Below are 12,434 nucleotides of genomic sequence, written 5' to 3' on the forward strand. Positions count from 1 at the left end.
TTTCTGGAACCACTGTTGACACTGGCTTAAGCTTATTGTCTGATCCCCATATACTACATTAACATTCCTCACACTTTCTATTGTGTTGTTGCCTTTATGGAACTCATAAAGCAGAATATGCTAAATATGCTCCTTTGTCACTTTCATTATAGCCTTGAAAAATAACTGCTAAAATTGAACTGTGCTCTTCAAAACTTGCTCTAAGAATAAGGACAAAGTAAAATTACTACCTGTTTTTATAGCAAGATGATGCAGGTAGTTTATCCTGTCCCCCTCCGACTTTTAGTTCATCCAATTGAAAAAATCACATTATTTATGGGGTATATACATAGTAGATTCGGATCTTTTCGGTTTGAACGGCAGTTTTTTAAAATAATTTCCATGTAACTAAACACTTTTAAACTTCGTATACTGGTAGAATGTGTTTATAAAACATCTTTTCCTCTTGGCTTTGTTGAGAAAATTCTATAGTTTGTAAGATATTTGTTTTGTTTTTTTTCAATTTCTGCAATTTCAACCAATCAATGACGTCTATTGAGGGGAAACATTCTGTGCCATATGAATATGTCCCTCGTTTAAGAAACAGATTGGGTTTATTTACATTTGTGAAGAAAAAAGATACCCTTCCCCCCACCCCTAACCCTAAAACAGATTGAAATGCAATAGATCGATACTAGGGTCATAATTATGGGTGACAATTTCATATGACACTGCTAGAAAAAACTGCCGTTCAAACCGAAAAGATCCGTAGATTCTTTAAAGACTGTCTACATGTGTGACATGTAAGATGCACGTAGGCATGGCTATGTGGATAAGAAGCTTGCTTCTTAACCATGTGGTTATGGGTTCAATTTCACTGTATAGCATTTAGGGGTATCTTCTACTATAGCTCCAGACCAACCAAAACATTGAGTGTGGATTTAGTAGAGAGAAAGCAGAAGAAGCCCATACGAGCATAAGTGTGTGTGTTTGCGTGTATGTTTACTCTTGTCATGTAATGCTTGTAAGTTGTGATTTTAGATTTGATTACGTCATTTTGATTGTCTCCATTGCTGTTGTATGCCTGCAGTGCGACTGCGCAGAGTTCTGTTCTGTTTGCAGAAGACATGTTCAGCCATTTTTTTAGTCGAGAATGTCGCAACTCGCTGCATGAAGTTTTGTTTTGCTTAGCAATCTTTGTATTGTATATTGCTGTATTTTTAGTCGATATAAACCTTTTAAACTTTGATATTCGAGTTTGGGTTTATAACAATTTAACCGACTAAAAATAGCTAGAGAGAGAGAGAGAGAGAGAATGGACAGCAAATTTATAAAACCAAATTTGTTCACCGCTGATCCAAGTTCGAGTCAAGCTTCGAAAAAATGGAAATATTGGTTCAGAACTTTAAAAAAATTTTTAGAATCATTTCCTGCTGAACTGCCTATCACGGACGAAAGCAAACTTAGGTGTTTAATGGCGCACGTAGATAAAAACGTTTACGAACTCATAAGTGAATGTGAGGATTACTTAGAAGCAATTCAAACTCTGGATAGACTGTACGTGAAACCTTTGAACATTATTTTTGCGAGAGACCTTTTAATGACATGCAAACAAGAACCAGGCCAATCAGTTGACGACTATTTACAGAAATTGAAACGGCTAACTAAAGATTGCGGGTACAGAGCTGTGGATGCTGAAACACACAAACATGAAGCTGTTCGTGACGCATTTATCTCGGGATTAACGTCATCTTCAACTCGCCTTAGACTTTTAGAAAATATTCAAGATGCGGCGATAACTTTAGAAGCCTGTACGCTGGAAGTTGCTCAAAGGAATTCCGAAGTGTATAATAGCAGTCAGTCTGCTATAAACAGCCAGGGACTCTGTTTGTCAACAGTTATTCCATTGGTGAAGAAGACAAAATCTCAATTCCTGCCGGAAACACAGCTTGTGCAGCGACAAAACGAACTCAAAAGTCCTGTACCTTTTGCGGATCTAATGAATTTCATCCGAGGTTTAAGTGTCCTGCTAGGCGGAGCAAGTGTTACAAATGTGGATATTTTGGTCATTTTGGTAAAGAATGCCGGTCAAGTAACCGTAAAAATTTTTGATAATACATCAGCAGCTCTTGATAATGGCAACTTCGCCACGGCTCCACGGTGGAGCTACTACTAAAGTTAATTATAAAATAACAGCCGATGGCGTGAAAGCATTTGCTTTGATTGATACCGGCTCTACTATGAATCATGTTAGCAAAGACTTTGCAAAGAAAAACAAATTGGTGGTGAAGTCTGAAAGGAATGAAATTAACATGGCTGTCAATGGAAATCGTTCCGAAAGCGACGGTTATTGCGTGAATTCAGTTGAACTTCCTGGAAGAATTTACGAGCAAGTAAAGCTGGTGGTACTTGATAATTTGTTTGTAGATATAATTTTAGGACAAAAATTTCTTAAAACAGCATCAACATGTACAAATTACCTTTGACGGCGATAAGCCCCCGTTACATTTGGGAGCATTAAAAGTGACATTACACCGAGATTGTTTTTAAAATTTAAACTCTGACTGTAAACCCATAGTTACGAAATCGAGAAGACAGTCCGCCAATAATCAAAAAATTTATAGCTGATACTATAAGCCGAGATCTGACAGAAGGGGTGAGGCGACAGCGATTGTAGAATCTGTGAGAAAATGGTCTCATTTTATTCTTGGACGTAACTTCACACTAATAACTAATTAAAACAGTGTGGCTTTTATGTTTAATTGCCAAAAGCGCAGTAAACCTAAAAACGAAAAGATAATGCGTTGGCGAATCGAACTAGCCCAGTATAAATTTGATACCATTTACCGCCAAGGTAAGTTTAATGTTGTATCTGATGCTTTATCGTGTACCTATTGCACAGCTACGACTGATAATGAATTGTACCGTGTTCGTGCAGCGCTGGGTCATCCTGGGATCACACGATTGTTTCATTATATCTTTATATATAAAAGTAAGGTTGTGTGTCTGTCTCCTACGATTTAGATTCCTAACTACTCCCACATTTTGCGGTGCAGTTTAACCAAAACCTGGTATCTTATAGTCGTGATTCATATCGAGCCCTTCTGGGTATTAGCGCGCGTCTACGATGAGTCTACAATTTAAAAAAACATTTACCATCATTTTTTTCCATTTTAATACATTTTTTCGCTATTATATAAGGGAAGTAACTCTCTTAAAATGTCTACGATGAGTCTACGATTTAAAAAAAAATTACCATCATTTTTTTCCATTTTAATGCATTTTTTTGCTATGTTTTGGCTATAACTCTCTAAAAATGCTTATATAGTTATTTCCCTTACAAATCCGAGCAACGCCGGGCGATACTGCTAGTTAAAGTTAAGAATTTACCTTACTCCGTAGATGATATAAAGCGTATAACTAACAATTGTGTAATATGTTGTGAGGTGAAGCCTCGCTTTACTAAAACCTCTGTTTCGTCAGTAATTAAATCTACTCAAGTTTTTGAAAGATTGAGTGTTGATTTTAAAGGACCCCTACCTTCAGTGTCAAAGAACCATTATTTTTTTGACTGTTGTGGATGAGTATTCACATTTTTCGTTTATTTTTCCATGTACTGGTACGAGTGCTCATACCGCTATTAGTAATTTGAAGGTTTTGTTTAATCTTTTCGGATTTCCTGCTGTTATTCATAGTGATAATGCTAAATGTTTTGCATCTAAAGAACCTAAACAATTTCTGTTTAATAGGGGTATAGCGATTACTCATTCTACTGTGTACAATCCTCGTGGAAATGCTCAATGTGAAAGGTAATAATGGAGTAATATGGAATTCCATTAAATTGGCCTTACGTAGCAGAAATTTACCAGTTTCTCAATGAGAAGTTGTGCTTCCAGAAGTTATACATTCGCAACGTTCATTATTATGCACGACAACTAATGAGACCCCGCATGAGAGATTCTTTAAATTTCCTAGACGTTCTATGTGTGGTGTTTCCGTTCCTACTTGGTTAATGCAAGAACCTGCCAAAGTGTTTGTTAAACGACACGTACGCAATAAGTATGAAGCCCAATTGGTACAAATTAACCCTAACCACTGGAGGGTACAGTACCCAGATGAACGTGAAAGTACTGTGTCCATTTGAGATTTAGCCCCTACTGGCAAAACGACTGAGGAGTATCAGTTAAGTAAGGATCAAACTAATGTTGCTGACAGCGATCCTACTCAAGTGCATGAACACCATGGTGGTTTTTCATATACCATGATCGATTCTGTCCCACCTACACCAGCTCAAGAACCAGAACCAAAAAAGTTCCTGGTAGGCTAAATTTATGATTGATGATGTGTTACGCTTATGAAAAGCCTCACTATTACGTTGTTGTGATTGACTCATGGTTATGTTTGTATTTTGCATTTTGTTGGTTAATTGTTCTTTTTTTTTTCTTTAGTGGGGAAAATGTTGTGATTTTAGTTTTGATTACGTGATTTTTTATTGTCTCCATTGCTGTTGTATGCCTGCAGTGCGACTGCGCAGTTCTGTTCTGTTTGCAGACGACATGTTCAGCGTTCTGCAGACGACATGTTCTCGTTACTCGAGAATGTAGCAACTCGCTGCATAAAAATGTTATTGCGTTGAAGTTTGGTTTTGCTTACTATTTAGCAATCTTTGTATTGTATTGTATATTGCTGTATTTTTAGTCGATATAAACCTTTAAAACTTTGATATTCGAGTTTGGAAACTGTTCAGCGACGTGCAACCAAGAGAATACTCTCCATCAGGCATTCGCCATATTCTGAACGCCTTACTTCTCTGGGCAGGGATACATTGAAACTCCGACGTCTGGCAGCTGCTGACTTGGCAGACACCCATAAAATTATTAACCATCTTACCAACAATAACTCTGAGCACCTTTTCAAACTCCACCTGTCTAACACCCGTGGACATGTTTACAAAGTCAGAAAACAGCACAGCTCCCATGACTTTCGGAAACATTTTTTCACCCTAAGAGTTGCTGAAGCATGGAACAAACTGCCGACATCAGTTGTTAGTTGTCGGAGCACTGCTTCCTTCAAAACTTCCATGCTTCCTGAGATTCGCCAACACTACACCTGATTTTCTCCCCTCCATACATACGCAAGCATGTATCTGACTCATACACCGTTCACTTCCCAGACATTTGTACATTAAGGCACATGCCTTATATGCACTTTTGACAAGTTGCGGTGCACCTGAGCACTGAATACAATAATTTCATTATTATTGTTATAACGAGTGAACATCAGCATCATACAAACATGGCTGTTTGTATCCAGCCTTCTGTAAAAAGTGTCTGACCATGAGAAAAATATTACCTTACCTTGAAATATGTGAGGCTGGTGACAAATGGGCATTTGCCAGCAGAAAATCTGCATGAATAAATTTCTTCTGACCCAGGCAAGTATGGAAAATTATCATCATCGTTGTCATCTTTTAATGTTCATTCTCCATGCTGGCATGGGTCGGACAATTTGATCAGAGCTGGCAGTTGGACAGCTGCACCAGGTTTCAGTCTGATTTAGCTCAGTTTCTATGGCTGGATGCTCTTTTAATGCCAACCACTTTACAGCATGTACTGGGTGCTTATAATTTGGTAATTGCATGTTAAAATGGATGTTAAAGGATGATGATGACATCAGGATGTTAAAGGATGATGATATGTACATATATATATATATATATATAATATATATATATATATATATATATAAATATATATATATATTAACAATATTAATAATAAGGATTACTACAAAGTTGCATAACATTACCATTAATTTATATACTGCCTTGCAAAGACAAACACATGTTTCAATTACACTGTGCAATTGCCAACCTACCATCAAACCGGTGTAGTTTTTTCAGGGTCTTTACTTGATATCCTTTGATATGGCCTTTAAATATTTTCTTTTATCTACTCTGCGTTGCAAAATGTAGAGTTTTCCATTAAGTTATATATATATATATATATATATATATATATATATAGCGATATGTTGGGTTAGACCATTTTGAAGCTGAATGCAGGTGACAGCATGAAGAAACTCTTGTTCAGAGTTACTTCAGTGCCTTCACTGCCACACAATCTGACTCTGCACTGATGACATTGTGCTGGAGATGGACAAGGATGACAACACTGTCATCATATTTAAAATAGCTGGCTGTCATAAGCAATAAACAGGCTTGTTGAAAATGTGTGCAATGAAAAGCCAGTCATGCTGAGCTTGACCATGCTGTTAATAAAGAGAAGTGATATAAAGAATGGAGGGGGTCTTAACACCTGACAAACGATATAATTATAAGCATTGTTTAATTATATATATTTATTTAATTATATGCATTGTTACGTGTGATGCCATTGTACAAATGACGGAGTACTCACGAATATGATCCTAATAATTAAGGCTTGTCATGCCATTTTTTTTATTTGTTTGTTGTGTGTGTGGTGTGTGTGTGTGTGTGTGATCCATTTTTGGAGTGCTTCAATTCTCATAATGTCTTATTTATGTAGGGAGACTTCAATGGGTAGCAGTATTCAAAGTGAGGCTTGGTATTAGAATCTCAGGATTGAAAGTTCTAAAGATTCATGGGCACATATGCACTATTCAGACTTTATTGTTGATATGTGCACACCTAATATTATTTATTACTACGAGAAATTCTCTCAAATGAAGAGAATATGATTGCTTAGGTATATCCTCTTTTCCTAAGTAGATGAGCTCCAACTTTTCCTCATTTAGCTGCATTTTTCCCTTTCTGTGCGTTGAATCACAGAGTATAGACCAAACTGAAGCTGTGTTCAGTCATACTCCCTTAATGACTTTCAGAAGTCATCTGCTCAGGTTTTTATTGTACAATGTTTGACTGTATTTGCAATGTCATTTACCTAAATAAAACAGAAGTGGGCTCAACACAGTTCCCTGAAGGACACCACAAATGACTTTTACTGGTCTTGAGTAAATTCTACTCATCACTAAATGTTGGGTTTGGATTGTCAGGAAACATTTAATCAACAGCAGTAGCTTTCCACAGACTTCAGTGTTTAATAACAATGAAATATATAATGCAGAGAGGACGGACGTTTTTGAAAACTTCATAAACTTATTAATTTTAGCTGCAAACAAATTTTATTGACATCAGCGTGTTCGTATATTGAATTAGCATCTGTTAAAATCAAGTGTGGAAAGCAACATCCATCATGTGGTGTCCATTTTCACTGATGCATTTATGAAGGCGTTCTTTGAAGTTGACCTTCACTCTCTCCAGCATTGCTCTGTTGATGTGGGTAACTTCCACACAAATAGCTTCCTTCAAATCGTCCAGTGTACAGGGCTTATGCATATACACAAGTGTCTTGAGGCTTTCCCACAAGAAATAATCGTACATGGGCAAATCAGGGGATGAGGGATGGGGCAAGGAATATCAGCAAACCAGGAAGAGAAGCTGTTACCGAAGAGAGGAGGAAGAATGACCATTGATGCTCTGATTGTGTGGGTCGTTGCCCCATCCTGCTGAAACAACACATGTTGAATAGGCATATGTTTTCATTGAAATTCAGGCACAAAGAAGTTGTTTATCATTTTGATGTAATGCTCAGAGTTCACAGTAACTGCATTTCCATTATTGTCTTTAAAAAATTTTAGGACCAATGACAGTGGCTTTTCCAGCAGCACACCAGACCATCACTATTGGGCTGTACAGTGGTCTTCCATGCAGTTCTCTCAGATTTCCAAGAGCCCAGTAATGACAGTTCTGTTGATTCACCATGCTGTTGAGATGAAAATGAGCTTAATATCTCATTAACAAAATGAGGTAGTCATTTGCCTCAAAAATTGCTTCCATCTTATATACGAAGTTAAACCTCTGTACATAGTTCCATGGTTTCAACTATTGCCCAATGACCAATTTGTATGGGTGGAAATGCAGGTCTTCATGCAAAATATGCCTTACCGATCAATTACTAATGCGAAGTTCGGTGGAATGCCTCCAAGCAGAGCAATTCGGATTCCGTAACAAAGTTTGTCTGACATGTTCCACATTTTCTGGGGTCTGTACTGTTTGTGGTGCCTCCACCAGTCTCCATCATCCACAGCCCTATGGCTTCACCAGAAAAGGGAAAAAATGCTAAGACAGGATGGACCTAGTACCTGTTGGACATATACCCCTCCCCTTATGGCTGAGTAATAGCCATTTTAAAAACGTCCATCTACTCTGCCCCACCCTGTATATATCTTATTCTCATGCATGAAAGCATAATACTTATGCATACATGAGAAAGAGAGGGGAGAATGAACGGATAGAGAACCTGATAGATATAGAGAATGAAAAGCAGAAAAATATAAATAAATAGAAAATTGAATCAAACAAGATAATGTGAACTTTTAGAAAAGGAGAGAGCAGACTGGTAAATTAATGAAAGTGTCATTGGCCTCTGCTGTTGTAGCTATCACAGCTGGAAATGTATAGGAATTGGTGGGTAGTAAAAGGAGAATGGGGGTAATACAGTTGAGTTAAAGGGAAAGGGAGTGTAATAAGTGTGAAAAACATGCTGGCATGTGTTTGAGTATACAATTGTATTCATTTCTTCAATTAACTTCCACCCCCAAATAAAATCACTTTAACCTAAAATGTATATGCATGCTTTCATCATTAAAACGATCCCTACTCAACAAACAATACTAGCAAAACATCTATTTACTGTTTAAAAATTTGTTTTCCATATATGTTTATTTTTCTAAGTTCATCATGGAAATTTTCATTGAATTTTTTAATAGAAATGCTTATTCTATAGAGGTTTTCTACAGAAATTTTTACAATTTTTTCTTTATACATTGGTACATGCCTATAAGCAGACCATATAATTCCACCCCAAGTTCTCAATGGGATTCAAGTGAAGGCTGGGAATGAAAGATTTTTTCCATCTGGGTAGCAACTCTTAAAATAGCTTCGAATTTGTATTTTGCATGCCACTGTATTATTCATCTGTAATATTTCAAAGGGGGGAGGGAGACAGCGAAGGAGGAGGGAGACTAAAGTGCATTCTTTTGCTAAAAATAAGTTTTATTTATTTATTTAATCCAAAGGATAAACCAAGCTAAAGCTGACAATAGATAAGTTTTTTATTCCACAACATAATTTTAGTGACTTCCACATTTCAACAGTGCTTTTCTCACAGTAAAACAATAGTTTTTCTTTAAATGACAGCAGTTATACATTTTCCAGATGCCTTCGCTAAGCAGAATAATGTCTTTGCCTCTTATTTCTTTACTACCCACAAGAGGCTACACACAGAGGGGACAAACAAACAGATTAAGTCGATTATATCGACCCAGTGCGTAACTGGTACTTAATTTATCAACCCCGAAAGGATGAAAGGCAAAGTTGACCTTGGTAGAATTTGATCTCAGAATGTAACGGCAGACAAAATATCGCTAAGCATTTCGCCTGGCATGCTAACGTTTCTGCCAGCTCGCCTCTTGCCAACCTCCAATAACCTCTCTCACCAACTTCCAACAATTTTTCTTGCCAACCTTCGAAAACCTCTCTCGCCAACCTCCAACAATCTCTCCCTCCTCCAGCTGACAGTTTTTTGTACTTTTTCATGAGGGAAAATATACCTTTTGGGGCAGTTATAATGAAATTGTTTCTTATATCAGAGTAATAAGGTGTTTCAATAGAACATCTTTACCCCTGGGAATTACCGGGTACATCAGCTAGTATATATATATATATATATATATATATATATATGGGTGTTCAGAAAGTTTTATCTGAATAGATATAAAAACAAATGTAAATTACATTTATCTGAATAGTTTTAATCAAGAATGTAACCCCCGTCGTTTTCAGTGCCTGCAGCCCAATCGAAAAGTAACTTTTTTTTATGTCATGTTCAAAGAAACCTATTTCTTGCCCTCTCTTTCTAATGTTTTGCCTGTTACAAGATGTTCTAATGATTGGAACAGACAGAAATCTGTTGGTGTTAAGTCAAGTGAGCATGGAGGATGTGGAAGAATTTCCCATCCTTACAATCATATTTTTTTTTTAGTTTGTTTTGAAGAGTGTAGCCATGCATTGTCATGCTCGAGAATAACATCATTTCTGTTTACCAAAGTTGGCCACAACAACATAAATTTTCATTTACACAATCAAGTTGTTGGCAATAGACATCTGCATTGATAGTCCTTCCATGTTTCAATAGTTTGTAATGGATGATAACCATTCATGTTCCACCAAACACAAAGCAAAGAGTTTTGTGGATGGAGTTCTTGTTCTGTCGTTGGCATGAGCTTCTCATTAAATAACTATCATTGTCTTTTTTATTTTCTGTTGTGATGCAAAACCCATTTCTCATCACCTGTAACAATATGCTGCAGAAATGAAAGATTGTTATTCCTGGTTAGAAGACTACCAGGAAATGGTGGCACATTGTGTTCAGTTCTCAGGCATAATCTCATGTGGAACCCAAAATCCTTCTTTGCATGTTTTCCCAATTTGCTTGAGATGTTTGTGGAGAGTTGAACATGAAACATAAAATTTTTGTGCCAAATCTGTGGTGCTTTGATGTAGATCTGATAGGGTAATTTCATTCAAAAGGTTGTCGTTCAAAGTGCGTTGTCTTCCAGAGTGAGACTTGTCACTTATGTTACAATCGCTATCCATAAACCTTTTAAAACACAGCCGACATGTACATGCTTTCACTGCATCCAGATACACTTCACAAATGTTTTTCATTGCTTCTGTAGTGGTACTTTTCTCTTGAAATTTATACAATAAGCAATGGCAAATATGTTGTTTCATAAAGTTCTTATCATCCATGGGAGTTAATTACCCAAATAACTATGAATGACACTGCTGGATAGAAGAGATGATATACTATTTCTAGACAGTTCTTGCCCATTTGACCTTGGCTCTGATGTGATTAGTTGTTTCATATTTCATAGTGGTGAAGAAATGCAATTACTTTCCAAACACCCTAATATATATATATATATATATATATATATATATACACGCACGCATGCACGCACACACACACACACGATTTGCTTCCTCACAGTTTACCAAATTCATTCACTTGACATTGGTTGATTCAGGGTTTCTATTTAGGCAAGTAAAAGACAATTGTTTAAGGTGCTGTGCAGTGGGACTGAACCCAAAACCATATAATTTCAAAGCACACTTCTTAACTACACAGCCATGCCTGCACCTATATGGTTAATATTTCATTTCCCAAATACTTCTTCTTTTGTAAGCTACTTCATTGGTGTGGATGATTGGTGCTTGATATTGCAAACATCTAATTATATCTCGATTATATCTTGAAAGTTGTAGAAGCAGTAAGACTCATCATAGAAGAGAGCTCAGTGATTGTTATCTTTTGATACATAGTTACATCTTAGCCTTTTTTTTTATATTAATTTATTTTTACATTCATTATTCATTAATTACAGAAATATGAAATATTAAATATGAAGTATGCAATATGGAATATTTGATTGTAATTCCTTTATATTCTTTGGTGTTCTATTGCAGATCAGCAAATATGTTACAAAATTCTTTAAGACCAAATTTATACAGCTTAACTTCAAAGATTATTTCGAAATCTGGGACTACACAAAAATGTCAGAAGAATGGCTCATGGTTGTTAAATCATGGCAAATATAAAAGTTGTTCATCTATTCCCATTTCGTGTTACCCATTTAGTACAACATGCTGTCTACAGCAGACTAAAGCGGGTATTATTGAAAGTGCATACAAACCACTAACTATACCTGACAATGTGGATTTTGGTTCTTTTATACTCTCTCATTTAGAACAATACAAAGACAGGCCACTCATTGTAAGTATGAATATATATATTTTTACCTTTTTCCTTTTACTTGTTTCTATCTGTTTCTTTTTGCCAAACTGCTAGGTTGCAGGGATGGAAATGAATCAGGACCAGCTGTTAAATGGTAGTGGAGGACAAACACACACACTCGTGTATGTATGTATGTATGTATGTATGTATGGACGGACAGCCGTATAAATGAATGAAGCATCTAAGTAAGTGTTGAATCTCTACCTTCCTCCTCACCCACACCTACATACTGCAGTGTAAGTCGTCGGTGGAGGTTTGATGTAGCACTGGAAGGGGTTTTCTGTTTGTTTATTATCCTTGTTGTATTACCACTGCAGGCTATAGACTCTGTGTGTGTGTGTTGTCTTCATTGCTATCGTCATCCTCATTATTCTTATATAGTATTTTATTATACCGTGTTGCTACCATCACTTGACTTTAAGCTAATTATGAAGTAAAGGTATGTAATTAAAACTGATAATTTGCATCTCAAGTCCAAGCACTGATCACCACTGATAGAAGATTTAATATCTTACTTATAAAGTCTGTATGGAGTGAAGGTGGTGGTTGTGGTGA

General features: G+C 36.5%; 1 protein-coding gene across 1 annotated transcript in view; it reads left to right on the forward strand.

The window, feature by feature from the left end:
* The window catches only part of LOC115213298 (4-coumarate--CoA ligase 2-like), a 56,832-nt gene that overhangs the window by 9,307 nt on the left and 35,091 nt on the right, over positions 1–12,434 (forward strand). The window contains exon 2 of the mRNA XM_036504176.1: positions 11,552–11,858. Coding sequence (XP_036360069.1) covers positions 11,562–11,858 — 297 coding nt within the window. The 5' untranslated portion in view covers positions 11,552–11,561. The remainder of the gene's footprint in view (positions 1–11,551; positions 11,859–12,434) is intronic.

Source organism: Octopus sinensis, linkage group LG6 (genome assembly GCF_006345805.1).
Source record: "Octopus sinensis linkage group LG6, ASM634580v1, whole genome shotgun sequence".
Taxonomy (NCBI): domain Eukaryota; kingdom Metazoa; phylum Mollusca; class Cephalopoda; order Octopoda; family Octopodidae; genus Octopus; species Octopus sinensis.